Raw genomic sequence first — 24,357 nt, forward strand, 5'->3', positions numbered from 1 at the left:
CAGTAGCAAAGATGGGGAGAAGTTTGTCTATAATAAAGCACTGCTCTACCTTCTTAACAACACTATCAACAAGGCAGGTCCTACAGGCCCTAGTTTTGTCTCACCTGGACTACTGTTCAGTCGTGTGGTCAGGTGCCACAAAAAGGGCCTTAAGAAAATTATAGTTGGCTCAGAACAGGGCAGCACGGCTGGCCCTTGGATGTACACAGAGTGCTAAAATTAATAATATGCATTTAAATATATCACGGCTCAATGTGGAGGAGAGACTGACTTCATCACTACTTGTTTTAGTAAGAGGTGTTGACATGCTGAATGCACCGAGGTGTCTGTTTGACCTACTTGCACACAGCACGGACACCCATGCATACCCCACAAGAAATGCCACCATAGGTCTGTTCACAATCCCCAGAACAGACTATGGGAAGCACACAGTACTACATAGAGCCGTGACTACATGGAACTCTATTCCACATCAGGTAACTGATGCAGCAGTAGAATCAGATTATTTTTTTTAAATACACCTTATGGAACAGAGGGGACTATGAAGAGACACACACACACAAAGGTACAGACAATGCTTACACATACACATGCTAATATACGTACTCTACATACACGTACAGTACCAGTCAAACGTTTGGACACACCGACACATTCAAGGGTTTTTCTTTATTTTTACTATTTTCTACATTGTAAAATAATAGTGAAAACATCAAAATTATGAAATAACACATATAGAATCATGTACTAACCAAAAAAGTGTTAAACAAATCCAAATATATGTTATGTTTTAGATTAATCAATGTAGCCACCCTTTGCCTTGATGACAGCTTTGCAGAACTCTTGGCATTCTCTCAACCAGCTTCATGAGGTAGTCACCTGGAATGTATTTCAATTAACAGGTGTCCCTTGTCAAAAGTTAATTTATGGACTTCTTAATGAGTTTGAGCCAATCAGTTGTGTTGTGACAAGGTAGGCGTGGTATACAGAAGATAGCCCTATTTGGTAAAAGACCAAGTCCATATTATGGCAAGAACAGCTCAAATAAGCAAAGAGAAACGACAGTCCATCATTACTTTAAGACACAATGTTCAGTCAATGCGGAACATTTCAAGAACTTTGAAAGTTTCTTCAAGTGCAGTCCCAAAAACCACCAAGTGCTATGATGAAACTGGTTCTCATGAGGACCGCCACAGGAAAGGAAGACCCAGAGTTACATCTGCTGCAGAGGATACGTTCATTAGAGTTACCAGCCTCAGATTACAGCCCAAATAAATGCTTCACAGAGTTCAAGTAACAGACACATCTCAACATCAACTGTTCAGAGGAGACTGTGTGATTCAGGCCTTCATGGTCAAATTACTGCATAGAAACCACTACTAAAGGACACCAATAATAAGAAGGGACTTGATTGGGCCAAGAAACACGAGCAATAGACATTAGACCGGTGGAAATCTGTTCTTTGGTCCAAATGTGAGATTTCTGTTCCAGATGATCTGTGTGGTTCCCACTGTGAAGCATCGAGGAGGAGGAGGTGTGATGGTGTGGTTCCCACTGTGAAGCATGGAGGAGGAGGAGGTGTGATGGTGTGGTTCCCACTGTGAAGCATGGAGGAGGAGGAGGTGTGATGGTGTGGTTCCCACTGTGAAGCATGGAAGAGGTGTGGTGGCGCTTTGCTTGGGACAATGTCTGTGACTTATTTAGAATCAGGCAAACTTAACCAGCATGGCTACCATAGCATTCTGCAGCGATACGCCATCCCATCTGGTTTTGGCTTAGTGGGACTGTTTTTAAACAGGACAATGACCCAAAACACACCTCCAGGCTGTGTAAGGGCTATTTGACCAAGAAGGAGAGTTATGGAGTGCTGCATCAGATGACCTGGCCTCCACAATCACCCCACCTAAACCCAATTGAGATGGTTTCGGATGAGTTGTACCGAAGACTGTTGGAAATGCATTCCTCAAGCTGGTTGAGAAAACGCTAAGAGTATGCAAAGCTGTCATCAAGGCAAAGGGTGGCTACTTTGAAGAATCTCAAATATAAAATATATTTTAATTTGTTTAACAATTTTGGTTACTAAGTAATTCCATATGTGTTTTTTCATAGTTTGTATGTCTTCACTATTATTTTACAATGTAGAAAATAGTAAAAATAAGAAAAAGTCTTGAATTAGTAGGTGTGTCCAAACATTTGACTGGTACTGCACATTGTAATATTGTTGAATGGTAATATTATTCATTTTGCATTGTAGATATGTAGTGGTTTAATAATGTTATATGATGTACTGTTTTATCTTTTTTTTATGTGTAAAGAAAGTGCCTTAATGTGTTTGAACCCCAGGAAGAGTAGATGCTGCCTTGGCATTAACTAATGGTGATCCCTAATAAACCCCAGGAAGAGTAGATGCTGCCTTGGCATTAACTAATGGTGATCCCTAATAAACCCCAGGAAGAGTAGATGCTGCCTTGGCATTAACTAATGGTGATCCCTAATAAACCACAGGAAGAGTAGATGCTGCCTTGGCATTAACTAATGGTGATCCCTAATAAACCCCAGGAAGAGTAGATGCTGCCTTGGCATTAACTAATGGTGATCCCTAATGAATACAAATACAAAATACATGGAATTCAAAAGCTCTACAGTGTAGATTAGAACCTGTCCACTCTAGTGGCGGTTAACATTACTAGTGGTGATGAGATATGATACACTCAGGGCTGGGAGATAAATCCTTACATTACTGGTGGTGATGGGATATGATACACTCAGGGCTGGGAGATAAATCCTTACATTACTGGTTGTGATGAGATATGATACACTCAGGGCTGGGAGATAAATCCTTACATTACTAGTGGTGATGAGATATGATACACTCAGGGCTGGGAGATAAATCCTTACATTACTAGTGGTGATGAGATATGATACACTCAGGGCTGGGAGATAAATCCTTACATTACTGGTTGTGATGAGATATGATACACTCAGGGCTGGGAGATAAATCCTTACATTACTAGTGGTGATGAGATATGATACACTCAGGGCTGGGAGATAAATCCTTACATTACTAGTGGTGATGAGATATGATAAACTCAGGGCTGGGAGATAAATCCTTACATTACTAGTGGTGATGAGATATGATACACTCAGGGCTGGGAGATAAATCCTTACATTACTAGTGGTGATGAGATATGATACACTCAGGGCTGGGAGATAAATCCTTACATTACTAGTGGTGATGAGATATGATACACTCAGGGCTGGGAGATAAATCCTTACATTACTAGTGGTGATGAGATATGATGCACTCAGGGCTGGGAGATAAATCCTTACATTATTGGTGGTGATGAGATATGATAAACTCAGGGCTGGGAGATAAATCCTTACATTACTAGTGGTGATGAGATATGATAAACTCAGGGCTGGGAGATAAATCGTTACATTACTGGTGGTGATGAGATATGATACACTCAGGCCTGGGATATAAATCCTTACATTAATAGTGGTAATGAGATATGATACACTCAGGGCTGGGAGATAAATCCTTACATTACTAGTGGTGATGAGATATGATACACTCAGGGCTGGGAGATAAATCCTTACACTACTAGTGGTGATGAGATATGATACACTCAGGGCTGGGAGATAAATCCTTACACTACTAGTGGTGATGAGATATGATAAACTCAGGGCTGGGAGATAAATCCTTACATTACTAGTGGTGATGAGATATGATAAAATCAGGGCTGGGAGATAAATCCTTACATTACTAGTGGTGATGAGATATGATAAACTCAGGGCTGGGAGATAAATCCTTACATTACTAGTGGTGATGGGATATGATACACTCAGGGCTGGGAGATAAATCCTTACATTACTAGTGGTGATGAGATATGATACACTCAGGGCTGGGAGATAAATCCTTACATTACTAGTGGTGATGAGATATGATAAACTCAGGGCTGGGAGATAAATCCTTACATTACTGGTGGTGATGAGATATGATAAACTCAGGGCTGGGAGATAAATCCTTACATTACTAGTGGTGATGAGATATGATACACTCAGGGCTGGGAGATAAATCCTTACATTACTAGTGGTGATGAGATATGATAAACTCAGGGCTGGGAGATAAATCCTTACATTACTGGTGGTGATGAGATATGATACACTCAGGGCTGGGAGATAAATCCTTACATTACTGGTGGTGATGAGATATGATACACTCAGGGCTGGGAGATAAATCCTTACATTACTAGTGGTGATGAGATATGATAAAATCAGGGCTGGGAGATAAATCCTTACATTACTAGTGGTGATGAGATATGATGCACTCAGGGCTGGGAGATAAATCCTTACATTACTAGTGGTGATGAGATATGATAAACTCAGGGCTGGGAGATAAATCCTTACATTACTGGTGGTGATGAGATATGATGCACTCAGGGCTGGGAGATAAATCCTTACATTACTAGTGGTGATGAGATATGATAAACTCAGGGCTGGGAGATAAATCCTTACATTACTAGTTGTGATGAGATATGATACACTCAGGGCTGGGAGATAAATCCTTACATTACTAGTGGTGATGAGATATGATACACTCAGGGCCTGTGAGGTAGAGCTGTATGAGTGATACACACAGGCCTGATTACATGATGAAACACACGTGACATAATGACCAACCTGTTACTGTAACAGACAGAGAGATGGGAGAGTTGTAGGGAACATGTTTATTTAACCTGTTACTGTAACAGACAGAGAGATGGGAGAGTTGTAGGGAACATGTTTATTTAACCTGTTACTGTAACAGACAGAGAGATGGGAGAGTTGTAGGGAACATGTTTATTTAAGCTGTTACTGTAACAGACAGAGAGATGGGAGAGTGGTAGGGAACATATTTATTTTTAACCTGTTACTGTAACAGACAGAGAGATGGGATTTTAAGTACATTGAGTTCAATGATGTATATCTTTTATGTAATCTAATGTAATTAGTTATATACATGTATTTTATGTCATTGAATTTAATTAGCTAAAAAGTAGATCCTATTTGAGTCATTCCTCTACTCACCAGCTCCTTCTTCTTCATGCACTCCATGACCATGAGCAGGATCTGCTGTGATTGGCTCTTACTATAGTTGAAGGTCTTCTGTATGGTCACCAGCAGCTGGTCCCTCACGTCGTCAGTTATCAGACTTTAGAAGGAGGGAGTGATTTAGTAGTAGTACAAGACGAAGAAGAAATGAAGAATTCAGTGAAAAAGAAAGACTAGAAGAAGCAGTAGATTGACAGGTCTATCCTCACCCTCCCTCCTCGCAGTATTTGTGAGCGAAGGACATGATGTCCGACGCCCTCCCGCTGCCATCACAGACCACCACTGGGACGGGAGGTTCCTCCTTCAGACTCTCCAGGGTGATGGAGATGACATTAGGACCTCCCTCTACGATCAGACACACCAACGGGACCCCTTGGCCCAGGCCTGCAACACACAGTAACACACACAAAATTAAATACAATACAATTATCGCAGTGAAATATTACAATGTTTGTTTATGTGCCAATTATTCGCATAGGGGATGGTTTACCAACTGGCGATTTTAAACGAAAATAAAATGTCATTATAAAATGTCATTCATACAACACAAGAATGGATATTGTCATCCCGGCAACATAACTACAGGATGGCCATCTTGGTCAGGGAATGGTTCATTGATCATCTCTTTGAGGTTTGGCCAGACCATCAGTGTTGTGGGGTTGAAGTCAGAGGTGAAAACTGAGCATCCCTTTGCTGTCCCTGCCTTATCACGATCTCCAGGCATAGGATGACAAAGGGAAACCCACAGGTCACAGAGAATAACACGCTCCAGGACTCCACATTGAAGAAGAATGGCGCCGGAGGGGATGGCTGACGTTTTATGGGCTCCTAACCAACCGTGCTATTTAGTGTGTTTTTTCACATTGTTTGTAACTGATTTTGTACATAATGTTGCAGCAATCGTCTCTTATGACCGAAAAGAGCTTCTGGACATCAGAACAGCGATTTACTCACCTCCAACTGGATGAAGATTTTTTCTTGGCTGAATGACGACACGGATAATGTACAGTTGGCTTGGTTTTCCATGCATAGGCAGGACAGAACAGTTACGTCTGGTAAGACGAGGGGTGGGGGTGTGTAGCTGGTGCGTGATGTCTAATACTAAAGAGGTCTCCAGGTATTGCTCGCCTGAGGTAGAGTACCTCATGATTAACTGTAGACCACACTATCTACCAAGAGAATTTTCATGTATATATTTCATAGCCGTTTATTTAACACCACAAATCGATGCTGACATTAAGACCTCACTCAACGAGCTGTAAGCAAACAAGAAAATGCTCATCCTACATGTTCCTACAAATTACCTTGACTAAGCTGTACCCCCACACATTGACTCGGAACCGGTACCCCCTGTATATACCCTCGGTATTGTTATTTTATTGTGTTACTTTTATTTCATGTTTTACTTTAGTTTATTTAGTAAATATTTTCTTAACTCTATTTCTTGAACTGCATTGTTGGTTAAGGGTTTGTAAGTAAGCATTTCACGGCAAGGTCTACACCTGTTGTATTCGGTGCATGTGACAAATAACATTTGATTTGATCATTAGTGTACTCAATCTAATTTGATGTGTAGGCTGAGTTCTGTATGGTAGGGTTGATTTACGTGTGTTGATCTTCTGCAGTGAGATGTGTTTTTCCAGCTGGCGACGTAGCTTCACCTCCGCTCCGTACTTCCCTGTGGTGCCGTTGTCCGCCAGGATGAAGTGGGAGTGGCTGTTGTTCAGGACAGACAGCTTGGACAGCGGGTTGGACATGGTCTGGTACGGCCGTGTTACCTGGTGAGAAGGAAGAAGAAATACCACTGACTGAGGAACACATACCAGAAAACAGCACACTGGACAACACTTTCTCTCATGATATGGGTATGCTTTACAACAGATAACAACTGGTGCTTGGAGTACTGACGTAATGGAGTGAATGGTCACAGGTGTGAATGATTCATTGCTGATTGTGGACCTAAGAGGCTGGGTATGCTTTACAACAGATAACCACTGGCGCTTGGCGTACTGACGTAACGGAGTGAATGGTCACAGGTGTGAGTGATTCTTGGCTGATTGTGGAGCTAAGAGGGGGACTGACTTGTAGCTTGTAACACTTACATCCCTACCGATGAGGTCCTCCTTGTTCTCTATGATGCCCCAGGGAGCGATGCCGATGGCACATACCTTCCCTCTGGACTTAGAGGAGTGGTCCTTCAGGGCGTCCCCCACGTGACGGATCACACCTATAGGACAGAAGAAGAAGAATAATTAAGAACCAGGGGACATAACCAGAATGATGAACCAGAATGATGAACCAAAAGGAAGAACCAGGATGAACCAGGAGGATGCACCAGGGTATGGAACCAGAATGAGGAACTAGAAGGATGAACCAGAAGGATGAACCATAATTAGGAACTAGATGGATGAACCAGGGAACGGAACAAGATGGATGAACCAGAAGGAAGCTAGGTAACTTATGTGAGACAATGGACTTAAAGGAATGGTCCTTCAGGGCATCCCCCATCTGACGGAACACACCTATAGGCCATAAGAAGAAGAATGAAGAACCAGGGTACAACCAGAATGAGGAACCAGAAGAATGAAACAGAAGGATGAACCAAAAGGATGCACCAGGGTACGGAACCAGAATGAGGAACCAGAACATCCACACTGAGCTAACGGATAGAGCTAACGCTTTCAAGGAGCGGGATTCTAACCCGGAAGCTTATAAGAAGCCCTACGACAAACCATCAAAAAGGCAAAGCATCAAAACAGGACTAAGATTGAAACATACTACACCAGCTCTGATGCTCGTCAGATGTGGCAAGGCTTGCAAACTATTACAGACGACAAAGGGAAGCAAAGCCACGAGCTTCCCCGTGACACGAACTTACCAGAAGAGCTAACTTACTTCTATGCTCTCTTCGAGGCAAGTAACACTGAAACATGCATGAGAACAACAGCTGTTCCAGACGACTGTGTGATCACGCTCTCCGTAGCTGATGTAAGACCTTTAAACAGGGCCAGAGGGCCAGACGGATTAGGCCGCAGGGCCAACCCTAGACCCACTCCAATTTGCTCACTGCCCTTTCCCACCTGGACAGAAGGAACACCTATGTGGGAATGCTATTCATTGACTACAGCTCAACGTTCAAAACCATAGTATACTCATTTACATTTACATTTACATTTTAGTCATTTAGCAGACGCTCTTATCCAGAGCGACTTACAGTAGAGTGCATACATTTTATTACATTTTTACATACTGAGACAAGGACTACCGGCCAAGAGCAGACGCTCTTATCCAGAGCGACTTACAGTAGAGTGCATACATTTTATTACATTTTTACATACTGAGACAAGGATATCCCTACCGGCCAAACCCTCCCTACCGGCCAAACCCTCCCTAACCCGGACGACGCTATGCCAATTGTGCGTCGCCCCACGGATCTCCCGGTTGCGGCCGGCTACGACAGAGCCTGGGCGCGAACCCAGCCCAGCCTGGGCGCGAGGCTGGGCTGGGCCCTAGACCACTGCGCCACCCGGGCACCAAAGCTCATCACTAAGCTAAGGATCCTGGAACTAAACACCTCCCTGTGCAACTGGATCCTGGTCTTCCTGAAGGGCTACCCCCAGGTGGTAAGGGTAGGGAACAACACATCCGCCACACTGATCCTCAACACGGGGGCACCTCAGGGGTGCGTGCTCAGTCCCCTCCTGTACTCCCTCTTCACTTCATGACTGAAACGACCAGACACGACTCCAACACCATCATCAAGTTTGCCGATGACACAACAGTGGTAGGCCTGATCACCGACAACGATGAGACTACAGGGAGGAGGTCAGAGACCTGGTCGTGTGGTGCCAGGACAACAACCTCTCCCTCAACGTGATCAAGACAAAGTAGCTGATCGTGGACTACAGGAAAAAGACTACCGAGCACGCCCCCATTCTCTTCGACGGGGCTGTAGTGGAACAGGTTGAGAGTTCATTAGTGTCCACATCACCAACAAACTATCATGGTCTAAACACACCAAGACAGTTGTGAAGAGGGCACGACAAAGCCTAATCCATCTCAGGAGACTGAAAAGATTTGGCATGGGTCTTCAGATCCTCAAAAGGTTCTACAGCTGCACCATCAAGAGCATCCTGACTGGTTGCATCACTGTCTTGTATGCAATGTAGGCACTACAGAGGGTAGTGTGTACGGCCAAGTACATCACTGCGTCCAAGCTTCCTGCCATCCAGGACCTCTATACCAGGAGGTGTCAGAGAAAGTCACAAAAAATTGTCATAGACTCCAGCCACCCTAATCATAGACTGTTCTCCCTGCTAACGCACGGCAAGCGGTACCGGAGTGCCAAGTCGAGGTTCAAAAGGCTTCTTAAAAAGAAGTTTTTTTTAAATAAGTGTTAAGTAAAAAATAGATGAGTACAAATTTGAAAATTGAAAATAAAAGTTACAAATAATTAAATAACAGCAGTTAAATAAGCGAGACTATATACAGTGGGTACCGGTACAGAGTCAATGTGCGGGGGCACTGGTTAGTCAAGGTAATTGAGGTAATATGTAGGTGGAGTTAAAGTGACCATGCATAGATTATAAACAGAGAGTAGCAGCAGCATAAAAGAGTGGTCTGGGTAGCCCAGTATTAGTTGTTCAGGAGTCTTATGGCTTGTGGGTAGAAGCTGTCAAGGGTTGTTGGTTAGTAAGAATTTCACTGAAAGGTCTACACCTGTTGTATTCGCCGACTGTGACAAATAACATTTGATTTGATTTTATTTGAAGTATGAAACAAATGAGGAACCAGAATGTGTAACCATACTGAGGATCTAGAAGGATGAACTAGAAGGATAAAACAGAAGGATGAACAAGAAGGAAGCCTGTAAACTGATGTGAGACAATGGAGGTAGCCATAACCAGAGCCATGTATTTAGAGATCTGATCAGAGCCATGATTTTAGAGATCTGATCAGAGCCATGTATTTAGAGATCTGATCAGAGCCATGATTTTAGAGATCTGATCAGAGCCATGATTTTAGAGATCTGATCAGAGCCATGTATTTAGAGATCTGATCAGAGCCATGATTTTAGAGATCTGATCAGAGCCATGTATTTAGAGATCTGATCAGAGCCATTATTTTAGAGATCTGATCAGAGCCATGATTTTAGAGATTTACATTTACATTTACATTTAAGTCATTTAGCAGACGCTCTTATCCAGAGCGACTTACAAATTGGTGCATTCACCTTATGATGATATCCAGTGGAACAACCACTTTACAATAGTGCATCTAACTCTTTTAAGGGGGGGGGGGGGTTAGAAGGATTACTTTATCCTATCCTAGGTATTCCTTAAAGAGGTGGGGTTTCAGGTGTAGAGATCTGATCAGAGCCATGTATTTAGAGATCTGATTAGAGCCATCAATTTAGAGCAGGGGCTCTTAAATGTTTTCAGCCTGGGACGCAAATGAGAAGTTCTGTGTTTTCCTGGTACCCAAGCTGATGGAAACATGCAACTATACATAAACTTACAATTCATTGCACTTTTGCCTATTAATAAATGCAACATAGGCAAATGACTATACAATGAAATAAACAGGAATAACTACATATATGGGTATTTTCCCCATTAGAAACACTCATACATGTCTGTGTAGGTTGGAACTGTCGCTGTTAATTAAAATACAATATATCATTTTCATTCTGAACTGATTGATCACATCACACAGATGTGATCACAGAACACACAGGCTCATGTTTTGATAGTACAGCCCTAAGTAAAAGTACAGATGAAACATGAATAACCCTACTGTACATCTTACTGTAGACAGTACAGATGAAACATGATTAATCCTACTGTACATCTTACTGTAGACAGTACAGCTGAAACATGATTAATCCTACTGTACATCTTACTGTAGACAGTACAGATGAAACATGATTAGACCTACTGTACATCTTACTGTAGACAGTACAGATGAAACATGATTAGGCCTACTGTACATCTTACTGTAGACAGTACAGATGAAACATGATTAATCCTACTGTACATCTTACTGTAATCAGTACAGATGAAACATGATTAGGCCTACTGTACATCTTACTGTAGACAGTACAGATGAAACATGATTAGACCTACTGTACATTTTACTGTAGACAGTACAGATGAAACATGATTAATCCTACTGTACATCTTACTGTAGACAGTACAGATGAAACATGATTAGACCTACTGTACATTTTACTGTAGACAGTACAGATGAAACATGATTAGACCTACTGTACATCTTACTTTTTTTTGTTTTGTAACTGTTGCTGTTAAAATACAATACATAATTTTTATTCTGTACTGGAATAAACTGATCATCATTCTTAACTGGAAGTAGTTTGGAACCACCAAGACTCTTCCTAGAGCTGGCCACCCGGCCAAACTGAGCAATCAGGGGAGAAGGGCCTTGGTGAGGGAGATGACCAAGAACCCGATGACAGAGCTCCAGAGTTCCTCTGTGGAGATGTGAGAACCTTCCAGAAAGACAACCATCTCTGCAGCACTCCACCAATCAGGCCTTTATGGTAGAATGGCCAGACGGAAGCCACTCCTCAGTAAAAGGCACATGACCACCTGCTTGGACTTTGCCAAAAGGCACCTAAAGACTCTCAGACCATGAGAAACAAGATTCTCTGGTCTGATGAAACCAATATTGAACTCTTTGTCCTGAATACCAAACGTCACGTCTGGAGGAAACCTGGCACCATCCCTATGGTGAAGCATGGTGGTGGCAGCATCATGCTGTGGGGATGTTTTCAGCGGCAGGGACTGGGATACTAGTCAGGATCGAGGCAAATATGAATGGAGCAAAGTACAGAGAGATCCTTGATGAAAACCTGCTCCAGAGCACTCAGGACCTCAGACTGGGTCGAAGGTTCACTTTACAACAGGACAACAACCCTAAGCACACAGCCAAGGCGCTTTTGGTGACAAGCCAAATTTCTTCAGCCTCCTGAGGTTGAAGAGGCGCTGCTGCGCCTTTTTCACAACGCTGTCTGTGTGGGTGGACGAATTCATTTTGTCCGTGATGTGCACGCCGAGGAACTTAAAACTTACTCCCCTCTCCACTACTGTCCCGTCGTTGTGGAAAAGGGGTGCTCCCTCTGCTGTTTCCTGAAGTCCACAATCATCTCCTTTGTTTTGTTGACGTTGAGTGTGAGGTTATTTTCCTGACACCACACTCCGAGGGCCCTCCTCCCTGTAGGCCGTCTCGTCGTTGTTGGTAATCAAGCCTACCACTGTAGTGTCGTCCGCAAACTTGATGATTGAGTTGGAGGCGTGCATGGCCACGCAGTCATGGGTGAACAGGGAGTACAGGAGAGGGCTCAGAACGCACCCTTGTGGGGCCCCAGTGTTGAGGATCAGCGGGGTGGAGATGTATATACCCTGACCTACACTACAGTAGATGTATGTACCCTGACCTACACTACAGTAGATGTATGTACCCTGACCTACACTACAGTAGATGTATGTACCCTGACCTACACTATACTACAGTATATGTATGTACCCTGACCTATACTACAGTAGATGTATGTACCCTGACCTACACTACAGTAGATGTATGTACCCTGACCTACACTACAGTAGATGTATGTACCCTGACCTACACTATACTACAGTAGATGTATGTACCCTGACCTACACTACAGTAGATGTATGTACCCTGACCTACACTATACTACAGTAGATGTATGTACCCTGACCTACACTACAGTAGATGTATGTACCCTGACCTACACTATACTACAGTAGATGTATGTACCCTGACCTACACTATAGTAGATGTATGTACCCTGACCTACACTACAGTAGATGTATGTACCCTGACCTACACTACAGTAGATGTATGTACCCTGACCTATACTACAGTAGATGTATGTACCCTGACCTACATTACATTAGATGTATGTACCCTGACCTACACTACAGTAGATGTATGTACCCTGACCTACACTATACTACAGTAGATGTATGTACCCTGACCTACACTACAGTAGATGTATGTACCCTGACCTACACTATACTACAGTAGATGTATGTACCCTGACCTACACTATAGTAGATGTATATAATTTACTTTAAAGGTGATTTCTGCTTGAGCCGACTTCAGAGTTTACAGCGAACTTGATTTCTGTAAATATATGGGTTGTTGCCTAAATCTATCACTTTGCTCAGGTTTTTTATCGTTAATCTGTGTTGAATTCAATCTGGGCCTCATTCTCTAAATTGTATTTCTGTTCTGAACTATAATGTGAGTCTCCATTGTTAAGGGTCAGGGTAGCTTGTACAGAGCATTATGGGTAATGTAGTTCATCATGCTATAGCAGGTACCCACCAGTGCTGACTCCACCAGTGAAGATCCATGCTCCGGTGGTGACTGCAGCCTTGATGAGTCCCTTCCCCAACACCTGTTTGAGTTTGGGCTGCAGGTCAAAGTTCTGCAGCCCTCCATGGATGGAGATGAGCAGGTTGGGGAGTTCCAGCTGCCAGTCTTTCACCATCAGTTGGAGCAGATTGTCTGGCTTAGAGTCATGGGACACTCTGATGTACTGGAAGGGGAGAGGAGAGGAAAATAGTTCAACTCTGTGCTCTACACATTGCAGAAATTATTCTCCCTAGAACAATAAAGGCCTCTCCTGCAGAGACAAGCGCGCAGAAGAAAATATTTTGGTTGTTTTGGGGGACGTTTGTTGATTTCTGTAAGCAAGCTCTTGTCGTTGTGTTGTGGATGGGTCATAACTAGTCTGGTGCAGTTATAATTATGGTTGTGGATGGGTCATAACTAGTCTGGTGCAGTTATAATTATGGTTGTGGATGGGTCATAACTAGTCTGGTGCAGTTATAATTATGGTTGTGGATGGGTCATAACTAGTCTGGTGCAGTTATAATTATGGTTGTGGATGGGTCATAACTAGTCTGGTGCAGTTATAATTATGGTTGTGGATGGGTCATAACTAGTCTGGTGCAGTTATAATTATGGTTGTGGATGGGTCATAACTAGTCTGGTGCAGTTATAATTATGGTTGTGGATGGGTCATAACTAGTCTGGTGCAGTTATAATTATGGTTGTGGATGGGTCATAACTAGTCTGGTGCAGTTATAATTATGGTTGTGGATGGGTCATAACTAGTCTGGTGCAGTTATAATTATGGTTGTGGATGGGTCATAACTAGTCTGGTGCAGTTATAATTATGGTTGTGGATGGGTCATAACTAGTCTGGTGCAGTTATAATTATGGTTGTGGATGGGTCATAACTAGTCTGGTGCAGTTATAATTATGGTTGTGGATGGGTCATAACTAGTCTGGTGCAGTTATAATTATGGTTGTGGTGGTATGGTGTGGACATAACTAGCATGGTGTAGTTATGGTGTAGTTACAGTGTAGTTAAGGCGTAGTTACGGTGTAATTGGTGTAGTTAGCATGTGATTATGGTGTAGTTATGGTGTGGTTATGTAGTAGTTATGGTGTGGTTATGTAGTAGTTATGGTGTGGTTATGTAGTAGTTATGGTGTGGTTATGTAGTAGTTATGGTGTGGTTATGTTGTAGTTATGGTTTGGTTATGGTGTAGTTATGGTGTGGTTGTGGTGTAGTTCAATCAATAAATCAAATGTATTTATAAAGCCCTGTTTACATCAGCCAATGTCAAAGTGCAATACAGAAATCCATCCTAAAACCCCAAAGAGCAAGCTGTGCAGTTGTGGTGTAGTTATGGTGTAGTTGTGGTGTAGTTATTGTGTAGTTATGGTGTCATTGTGGTGTAGTATGGTGTAGTTATGGTGCAGTTATGGTGTGGTTGTGGTGTAGTTATGGTGTGGGTGTGATATTGAGTAGTTATGATGTGGTTGTGGTGTGGTGTAGTTAGGTAGTAGTTATGGTGTGGTGTAGTTATGGTGTGGTTGAGATATTGAGTAGTTATGGTGTAGTTATACTGTGATTGTGGTGTGGTGTAGTTATGGTGTGTTTGTGGTGTAGTTGTGGTGTAGTTATGGGGTAGTTGTGGTGTGGTGTAGTTATGGTGTGTTTGTGGTGTAGTTGTGGTGTAGTTGTGGTGTAGTTGTGGTGTAGTTATGGTGTAGTTGTGGTGTAGTTGTGGTGTAGTTGTGGTGTAGTTGTGGTGTAGTTGTGGTGTAGTTATGGTGTAGTTGTGGTGTAGTTGTGGTGTGGTGTAGTTATAGTGTGGTTGTGGTGTAGTTATGGTGTAGTTGTGGTGTAGTTATGGTGTAGTTGTGGTGTAGTTGTGTTGTAGTTATAGTGTGGTTATGGTGTAGTTATGGTGTAGTTGTGGTGTGGTGTAGTTATGGTGTAGGTGGGGTTGTGGTGTAGTTGTGGTGTGGTGTAGTTATGGTGTAGTTATGGCGTGGGTGTGGTGTAGGTGTGATTGTGGTGTAGGTATGGTGTGGTTGAGGTATTGAGTAGTTATGGTGTAGTTATAGTGTGGTTGTGTTGTGGTGTAGTTATGGTGTATTTATGATGTGGTGTGGTGTACTTATGATGTAGTTATGGTGTTTTTGTGGTATGGTTCTGGTATGGTTGAGGTGTGGTAAATGTGTTGTTGTTTATAGTTAGACAGGTCATGGTCCTACCATTGCCTTGTTGATGAGGCCTCCACCCTGGAACTCGATGGTCCCGAAGGCGTCGGTGGGGGAGGTCTGTGTGTTTTTGGCCACGGACCACCTCTCCTGCTGGGGCGGGTCGATCTGGACCAGCTGATGGTTCTCCTCCGACAGCTTGTTGGTCAGAGCGCCCAGCGGGATCACCACGTGCTGCGTTATCAGCTGACCACACGAACATCTACCGGGGGACAGGTCACTAGACTAGTTAAGGCAGCAGGGTACAGGTCACTAGACTAGTTAAGGCAGCAGGGTACAGGTCACTAGACTAGTTAAGACAGCAGGGTAGAGGTCACTAGACTAGTTAAGACAGCAGGGTACAGGTCACTACACTAGTTAAGCCAGCAGGGTACAGGTCACTAGACTAGTTAAGACAGCAGGGTACGGGTCACTAGACTAGTTAAGACAGCAGGGTACAGGTCACTAGACTAGTTAAGACAGCATTGTACAGGTCACTACACTAGTTAAGACAGCAGGGTACAGATCACTAGACTAGTTAAGACAGCAGGGTACAGGTCACTACACTAGTTAAGACAGCAGGGTACAGGTCACTAGACTAGTTAAGACAGCAGGGTACAGGTCATAGACTAGTTAAGACAGCAGGGTACAGGTCACTACACTAGTTAAGGCAGCAGAGTACAGGTTACTGTACAGGTCACTAGACTAGTTAAGACAGCAGGGTACAGGTCATAGACTAGTTAAGACAGCAGTGTACAGGTCACTACACTACTTAAGACAACACAGAATTTATAACTTACAGTATAGACAGTACACAATGGTGTGTATAGACAGTATATAAAGGTGTTTATAGACATTATGGACAGTGTATAAAAGTATGTATAGATGGTATGGACAGTATATAATGGTGTGTTTAGACAGTATATACTGTATATAATGATGTGTACAGACAGCATATCATGGTGTGTATAGACAGTATATCATGGTGTGTATAGACAGTATATAATGGTGTGTATAGACAGTATATAATGGTGTGTATAGACAGTATATAATAGTGTGTATAGACAGTATAGAATGTTGTGTGTAGACAGTATATAAAGGTGTGTATAGACAGTATATAATGGTGTGTATAGACAGTATATAATAGTGTGTATAGACAGTATATAATGTTGTGTATAGACAGTATATAAAGGTGTGTAGAGACAGTATATAGTGGTGCGTATAGACAGTATATAATGGTGTGTATAGACAGTATATAATGGTGTGTATAGACAGTATATAATAGTGTGTATAGACAGTATAGAATAGTGTGTATAGACAATGTAGACATATAATGGTGTATATATACAGTATATAATGGTGTGTATATACAGTATGTAATAGTGTGTATAGACAGTGTAGACATATAATGGTGTGTATATACAGTATATAATAGTGTGTATAGACAGTGTAGACATATAATGGTGTGTATATTTGGTATATAATGGTGGGTATAGATGGTATAGGTGTGTGTATTGTCAGTATAGAGAGTATGTAATGGTCTGTATAGACAGTGTGGACAGTATATACTAGTGTGTATATACATTATATAAAGATGTGCATAGACAGTATATAGTGGTGTGTAGACAGTATATAATAGTGTGTATAGACAGCATGGACAGTATATAATGGTGTATAGAGACAGTGTATATAATGGTGTGTGTATATACGGTATATAATGGTGTGTGTAGACAGTATGTAACAGTGTGTATAGACATACAATGGTGTGTATAGAAAGTGTTGACAGTATATAATAATGTGTATAGAAATCAAATCAAATCAAATGTTATTTGTCACATACACATGGTTAGCAGAAGTTAATGGTCACATACACATGGTTAGCAGAAGTTAATGGTCACATACACATGGTTAGGAGATGTTAATGGTCACATACACATGGTTAGCAGATGTTATTGGTCACATACACATGGTTAGCAGATGTTATTGGTCACATACACATGGTTAGCAGATGTTAATGGTCACATACACATGGTTAGCAGATGTTATTGGTCACATACACATGGTTAGCAGATGCTATTGGTCACATACACATGGATAGCAGATGCTATTGGTCACATACACATGGTTAGCAGATGTTATTGGTCACATACACATGGTTAGCAGATGTTAATGGTCACATACACATGGTTAGCAGATGCTATTGGTCACATACACAGTGTTAGCAGATGTTAATGGTCACATACACATGGTTAGCAGATGTTATTGGTCACATACACATGGTTAGCAGATGTTATTGGTCACATTCACATGGTTAGCAGAAGTTAATAGTCACATACACATGGTTAGCAGATGTTAATGGTCACATACACATGGTTAGCAGATGTTATTGGTCACATACACATGGTTAGCAGATGTTAATGGTCACATACACATGGTTAGCAGATGTTATTGGTCACATACACATGGTTAGCACATGCTATTAGTCACATACACATGGTTAGCAGATGTCAATGGTCACATACACATGGTTAGCAGATGTTATTGGTCACATTCCCATGGTTAGCAGATGTTAATGGTCACATACACATGGTTAGCAGATGCTAATGGTCACATACACATGGTTAGCAGATGGTATTGGTCACATACACATGGTTAGCAGATGGTATTGGTCACATACACATGGTTAGCAGATGTTAATGGTCACATACACATGGTGAGCAGATGTTATTGGTCACATACACATGGTGAGCAGATGTTAATGGTCACATACACATGGTTAGCAGATGTTATTGGTCACATACACACGGTTAGCAGATGTTAATGGTCACATACACATGGTTAGAAGATGTTAATGGTCACATACACATGGTTAGAAGATGTTAATGGTCACATACACATGGTTAACAGATGTTAATGGTCACATACACATGGTTAGCAGATGTTATTGGTCACATACACATGGTTAGCAGATATTATTGGTCACATACACATGGTTAGCAGATGTTATTGGTCACATACACATGGTTAGCAGATGCTAATGGTCACATACACATGGTTAGCAGATGTTAATGCGAGTGTAGCGAATTGCTTGTGCTTCTAGTTCCAACCATGCAGTAATATCTAACAAGTAATCTAACCTAACAATTCCACAACAACTACCTTATACACACAAGTGTAAAGGAATGACTAAGAATATGTACATAAAAATATATAAATGAGTGATGGTCGAACGGCATAGGCAAGATGCAGTAGATGGTATAGAGTACAGTATATACATATGAGATGAGTAATGTAGGGTATGTAAACATCATATTAAGTGGCTAGTAACACATTTGTTCCATCCATTTTTCCATTATTAAAGTGGCTGGAGTTGAGTCAGTATGTTGGCAGCAGCCACTCAATGTTAGTGAAGGCTGTTTAACAGTCTGATTGCGTTGAGAACAAAATATCAATATTTTGGGTCCAAGGCCAGGAAACTCCCCAGACCTTAATCCCATTGAGAACTTGTGGTCAATCCTCAAGAGGCGGGAGGACAAACAAAAACCCACAAATTCTGACAAACTCCAAGCATTGATTATGTAAGAGTGCTCTGCCATCAGTCAGGATGTGGCCCAGAAGTTAATTGACAGCATGCTAGGGCGGATTGCAGAGGTCTTGAAAAAGAAGGGTCAACACTGCAAATATTGACTCTTTGCATCAACTTCATGTAATTGTCAATAAAAGCCTTTGACACTTATGAAATGCTTGTAATTATACTTCAGTATTCCATAGTAACATCTGACAAAAATATCTAAAGACACTGAAGCAGCAAACTTTTTGCAAATTAATATTTACACACACCATTATATACCGTATATACACACCATTATATGTCTACACTGTCTATACATACTATTATATACTGTCTACACACACCATTATATACTGTATATACACACCATTATATGTCTACACTGTCTATACATACTGTCTGTGCATACTATTATATACTCTCCAAACTGTCTATACGTACTATTATATACTGTCTATACATACCATTATATACTCTCAAAACTTTTGGCCACGACTGTATAGACAGTTTGGAGAGTATATAATAGTATGTATAGACAGTGTAGACATATAATGGTGTGTATATACGGTATATAATGGTGTGTGTATACAGTATATAATTGTCTGTATAGACAGTATGTAACAGTGTGTATAGACGGTATAGACATACAATGGTGTGTATAGAAAGTGTTGACAGTATATAACAGTGTGTATAGACAGTATAGACAGTATATAATAGTGAATATAGACAGTACAGACATATAATGGTGTGTATATACAGTATAGACAGTATATAATAGTATGTATAGACAGTATATAACAGTGTGTATAGACGATGTAGACATATAATGATGTGTATATACAGTATAGACATATAATGGTGTGTATATACAGGAATTTTCCAAGCTGTTTAAAGGCAGTCAACTTAGTGTATGTGAACTTCTGACCCACTGGAATTGTGATACAGTGAATTATAAGTGAAATAATCTGTCTGTAAACAATTGTTGGGAAAATTGCTACAATTGCTACAAAGTAGATGTCCTAACCGACTTGCCAAAACTATAGTTTGTTAACAAGAAATTTGTGGAGTTTTAATGACTCCAACCTAAGTGTATGTAAACTTCCGGCTTCAACTGTATGTAATGGTGTTTATAGACCCTTATGGACAGTATATAACAGTGTATATAGACAGTATATACATATGATGGTGTGTATAGACATTATGGAGAGTATATAATGGTGTGTATAGACAATATATAATGGTGTGTATAGACAGTATATAATGGTGTGTATTGACAGTATATAATGGTGTGTATAGACAATATATAATGGTGTGTATAGACAATATATAATGGTGTGTATAGACAATATATAATGGTGTGTATAGACAATATATAATGGTGTGTATAGACAGTATATAATGGTGTGTATAGACAGTATATAATGGTGTATATAGACAGTATATAACAGTGTGTATAGACAGTATATACATATGATGGTGTGTATAGACATTATGGAGAGTATATAATGGTGTGTATAGACAATATATAATGGTGTGTATAGACAGTATATAATGGTGTGTATAGACAATATATAATGGTGTGTATAGACAGTATATAATGGTGTGTATAGACAGTATATAATGGTGTGTATAGACAGTATATAATGGTGTGTATAGACAATATATAATGGTGTGTATAGACAGTATATAATGGTGTGTATAGACAGTATATACATATGATGGTGTGTATAGACATTATGGAGAGTATATAATGGTGTGTATTGACAGTATATAATGGTGTGTATAGACAATATATAATGGTGTGTATAGACAATGTATAACGGTGTGTATAGACAATGTATAACGGTGTGTATAGACAGTGTATAACGGTGTGTATAGACAGTATATAACGGTGTGTATAGACAGTATATAACGGTGTGTATAGACAGTATATAACGGTGTGTATAGACAGTATATAACGGTGTGTATAGACAGTATATAATGGTGTGTATAGACAGTATATAATGGTGTGTATAGACAGTATATAATGGTGTGTATAGACAGTATATAATGGTGTGTATAGACAGTATATAATGGTGTGTATAGACAGTATATAATGGTGTGTATAGACAGTATATAATGGTGTGTATAGACAGTATATAACGGCGTGTATAGACAGTATATAACGGTGTGTATAGACAGTATATAACAGTGTGTATTGACAGTATATAATGGTGTGTATAGACAGTATATAATGGTGTGTATAGACAGTATATACATATGATGGTGTGTACTCACTCAACTACACCTTTGACCTCCCTACCATAATTTGTGGTGTATGTCAGTTCATCCTACCTTGTAGGGTCCTTGCTGGGGAATATGTGAATACATTCTCTCTTCTGAAAGACCCTCTCGATCCACGCTTTCTGGGCCTGAAAGAAGGTAGAAACATGTCAGTGATCATCATAAGGTACAGAAGGAAGTCTCAACAGAACTAGAAGTCTCAACAGAACTAGAACCAGATCGAATGTGTTATATTCTCCTACATGAATTTCACATTTCCACAAACGTCAAAGTGTTTCCTTTCAAATGGTGTCAAGAATATGCATAGCCTTGCTTCAGGTCCTGAGCTACAGGCAGTTCGATTTGGGTAGGTAAGTTTAACTGATTCACATGTTTAGTGTACAGTAGTGTGATGGCTACTAGGCCAGGCAGACTGCTTTAGTGTACATGGCTACTAGGCGATGGCTACTAGGCCAGGCAGACTGGTTTAGTGTACAGTAGTGTGTTGGCTACTAGGCCAGGCAGACTGGTTTAGTGTACAGTAGTGTGATGGCTACTAGGCCAGGCAGACTGGTTTAGTGTACAGTAGTGTGATGGCTACTAGGCCAGGCAGACTGCTTTAGTGTACATGGCTACTAGGCGATGGCTACTAGGCCAGGCAGACTGGTTTAGTGTACAGTAGTGTGTTGGCTACTAGGCCAGGCAGACTGGTTTAGTGTACAGTAGTGTGATGGCTACTAGGCCAGGCAGACTGGTTTAGTGTACAGTAGTGTGATGGCTACTAGGCCAGGCAGACTGGTTTAGTGTACAGTAGTGTGATGGCTACTAGGCCAGGCAGACTGAAGCAGCTGAGATCTGACAATTCATAACCCTTTACTAATACCTAATACCCATTAACACAAGATACCAGCTTTTAGCGAAGTTTCACTATCCAGAACCTTCTAAATCCTCTTAGCTCTGAGGCTGATAAAGGCTGATCATGATAATCCAGACTAAATGCTACGGACGGCTGAGGGAAAAGGGGAAGTAGGTGGTGAAAACCCACCAAACACATCGCTAGTTCTTTACAGGTTCTAGCTGTAGAACCATGTCTCATTCTGTTGAGGAAAATATATTTTCAACCTAGATTATGAACTGAATATAAACAGTTCTGGAACAAATTAAGAGACCGCTGCAAAATGATCAGTTTCTCCTGTTTTACTATTTCTAGGTATGTGTTTGGATAAAATGATCAGTTTCTCTGGTTTTACTATTTCTAGGTATGTGTTTGGATAAAATGATCAGTTTCTCTGGTTTTACTATTTCCAGCTTTCATGCGTCTTGGCATCCCCTCCACCAGTCTTTCACACTGATGCTGGGTGACTTTATGCCACTCCAGGCGCAGAAATTCAAGCAGCTTGGCTTTGTTTGATGGCTTGTGACCATCTTCCTCTTGATCACATTCCAGAGGTTTTCAATGGGGTTCAGGTCTGGAGATTGGGCTGGTCATGACAGGGTCTTGATCTGGTGGTCCTCCATCCACACCTTGATTGACCTGGCTGTGTGGCATGGAGCATTGTCTTGCTGGGAAAACCAATCCTCAGAGTTGGGGAACATTGTCAGAGCAGAAGGAAGTACATTTTCTTCCAGTACAACCTTGTACATGGCTTGATTCATGCGTCCTTCACAAAGATAAATCTGGCCGATTCCAGCCTTGCTGAAGCACCCCTGGATCATCACCAATCCTCCACCAAATTACACACTGGGTGAGAGACACTGTGGCTTGTAGGCTTCTCCAGGTCTCGCACCCACTGTGTAATTTGGAGCTGTATGTCTTGTATTATATCTGACTTTCTGTCTGCCCTAGAAACTGACCCTGATTCTAGCAGCAGTGCTATGTATTATAGAATGGATGAGGCTGGTTTGAGGGGTAAATAGAAGGGTCAGAAGATGAGGCTGGTTTGAGGGGTAAATAGAAGGGTCAGAAGATGAGGCTGGTTTGAGGGGTAAATAGAAGGGTCAGAAGATGAGGCTGGTTTGAAGGGTAAATAGAAGGGTCAGAAGATGAGGCTGGTTTGAGGGGTAAATAGAAGGGTCAGAAGATGAGGCTGGTTTGAGGGGTAAATAGAAGGGTCAGAAGATGAGGCTGGTTTGAAGGGTAAATAGAAGGGTCAGAAGATGAGGCTGGTTTGAAGGGTAGATAGAAGGGTCAGAAGATGAGGCTGGTTTGAAGGGTAGATAGAAGGGTCAGAAGATGAGGCTGGTTTGAAGGGTATATAGAAGGGTCAGAAGATGAGGCTGGTTTGAAGGGTAAATAGAAGGGTCAGAAGATGAGGCTGGTTTGAAGGGTAGATAGAAGGGTCAGAAGATGAGGCTGGTTTGAAGGGTAAATAGAAGGGTCAGAAGATGAGGCTGGTTTGAAGGGTAGATAGAAGGGTCAGAAGATGAGGCTGGTTTGAAGGGTAGATAGAAGGGTCAGAAGATGAGGCTGGTTTGAAGGGCAGATAGAAGGGTCAGAAGATGAGGCTGGTTTGAAGGGTAGATAGAAGGGTCAGAAGATGAGGCTGGTTTGAAGGGCAGATAGAAGGGTCAGAAGATGAGGTTGGTTTGAAGGGTAGATAGAAGGGTCAGAAGATGAGGCTGGTTTGAAGGGTAAATAGAGGGCTGGATACATGATACAGCACTGTCCATGTTTGCCCCAAAACACATTTTCAGCTATAGTAGTTTCAGAACAATCCACAGTACTAAGTCGCCCCTATTGCTAAAAATCCAATTGTTGGATTATTTTTAATCCAACATAACAAAAATAAATAATCCAGAATTGTATTACTTGCCATTAACAA

At 41.4% G+C, this 24,357-nt stretch overlaps 1 protein-coding gene across 1 annotated transcript in view; it reads right to left on the reverse strand.

The window, feature by feature from the left end:
* The window catches only part of LOC139584100 (transient receptor potential cation channel subfamily M member 1-like), a 92,933-nt gene extending 69,742 nt beyond the window's left edge, over nucleotides 1-23,191 (reverse strand). Inside the window, exons 1-8 of the mRNA XM_071415609.1 lie at nucleotides 23,060-23,191; nucleotides 21,608-21,684; nucleotides 15,718-15,925; nucleotides 13,468-13,681; nucleotides 7,197-7,321; nucleotides 6,701-6,872; nucleotides 5,304-5,478; nucleotides 5,071-5,194 (exon numbers count right to left, since the gene is read on the reverse strand). Of these exons, the coding sequence (XP_071271710.1) occupies nucleotides 5,071-5,194; nucleotides 5,304-5,478; nucleotides 6,701-6,872; nucleotides 7,197-7,321; nucleotides 13,468-13,681; nucleotides 15,718-15,925; nucleotides 21,608-21,684; nucleotides 23,060-23,191 (1,227 nt within the window). The remainder of the gene's footprint in view (nucleotides 1-5,070; nucleotides 5,195-5,303; nucleotides 5,479-6,700; nucleotides 6,873-7,196; nucleotides 7,322-13,467; nucleotides 13,682-15,717; nucleotides 15,926-21,607; nucleotides 21,685-23,059) is intronic.
* Nucleotides 23,192-24,357: the final 1,166 nt, after the last annotated feature.

The sequence above is a fragment of the Salvelinus alpinus genome, chromosome 9 (assembly GCF_045679555.1).
Source record: "Salvelinus alpinus chromosome 9, SLU_Salpinus.1, whole genome shotgun sequence".
In the NCBI taxonomy this organism is placed as follows: Eukaryota; Metazoa; Chordata; class Actinopteri; order Salmoniformes; family Salmonidae; genus Salvelinus; species Salvelinus alpinus.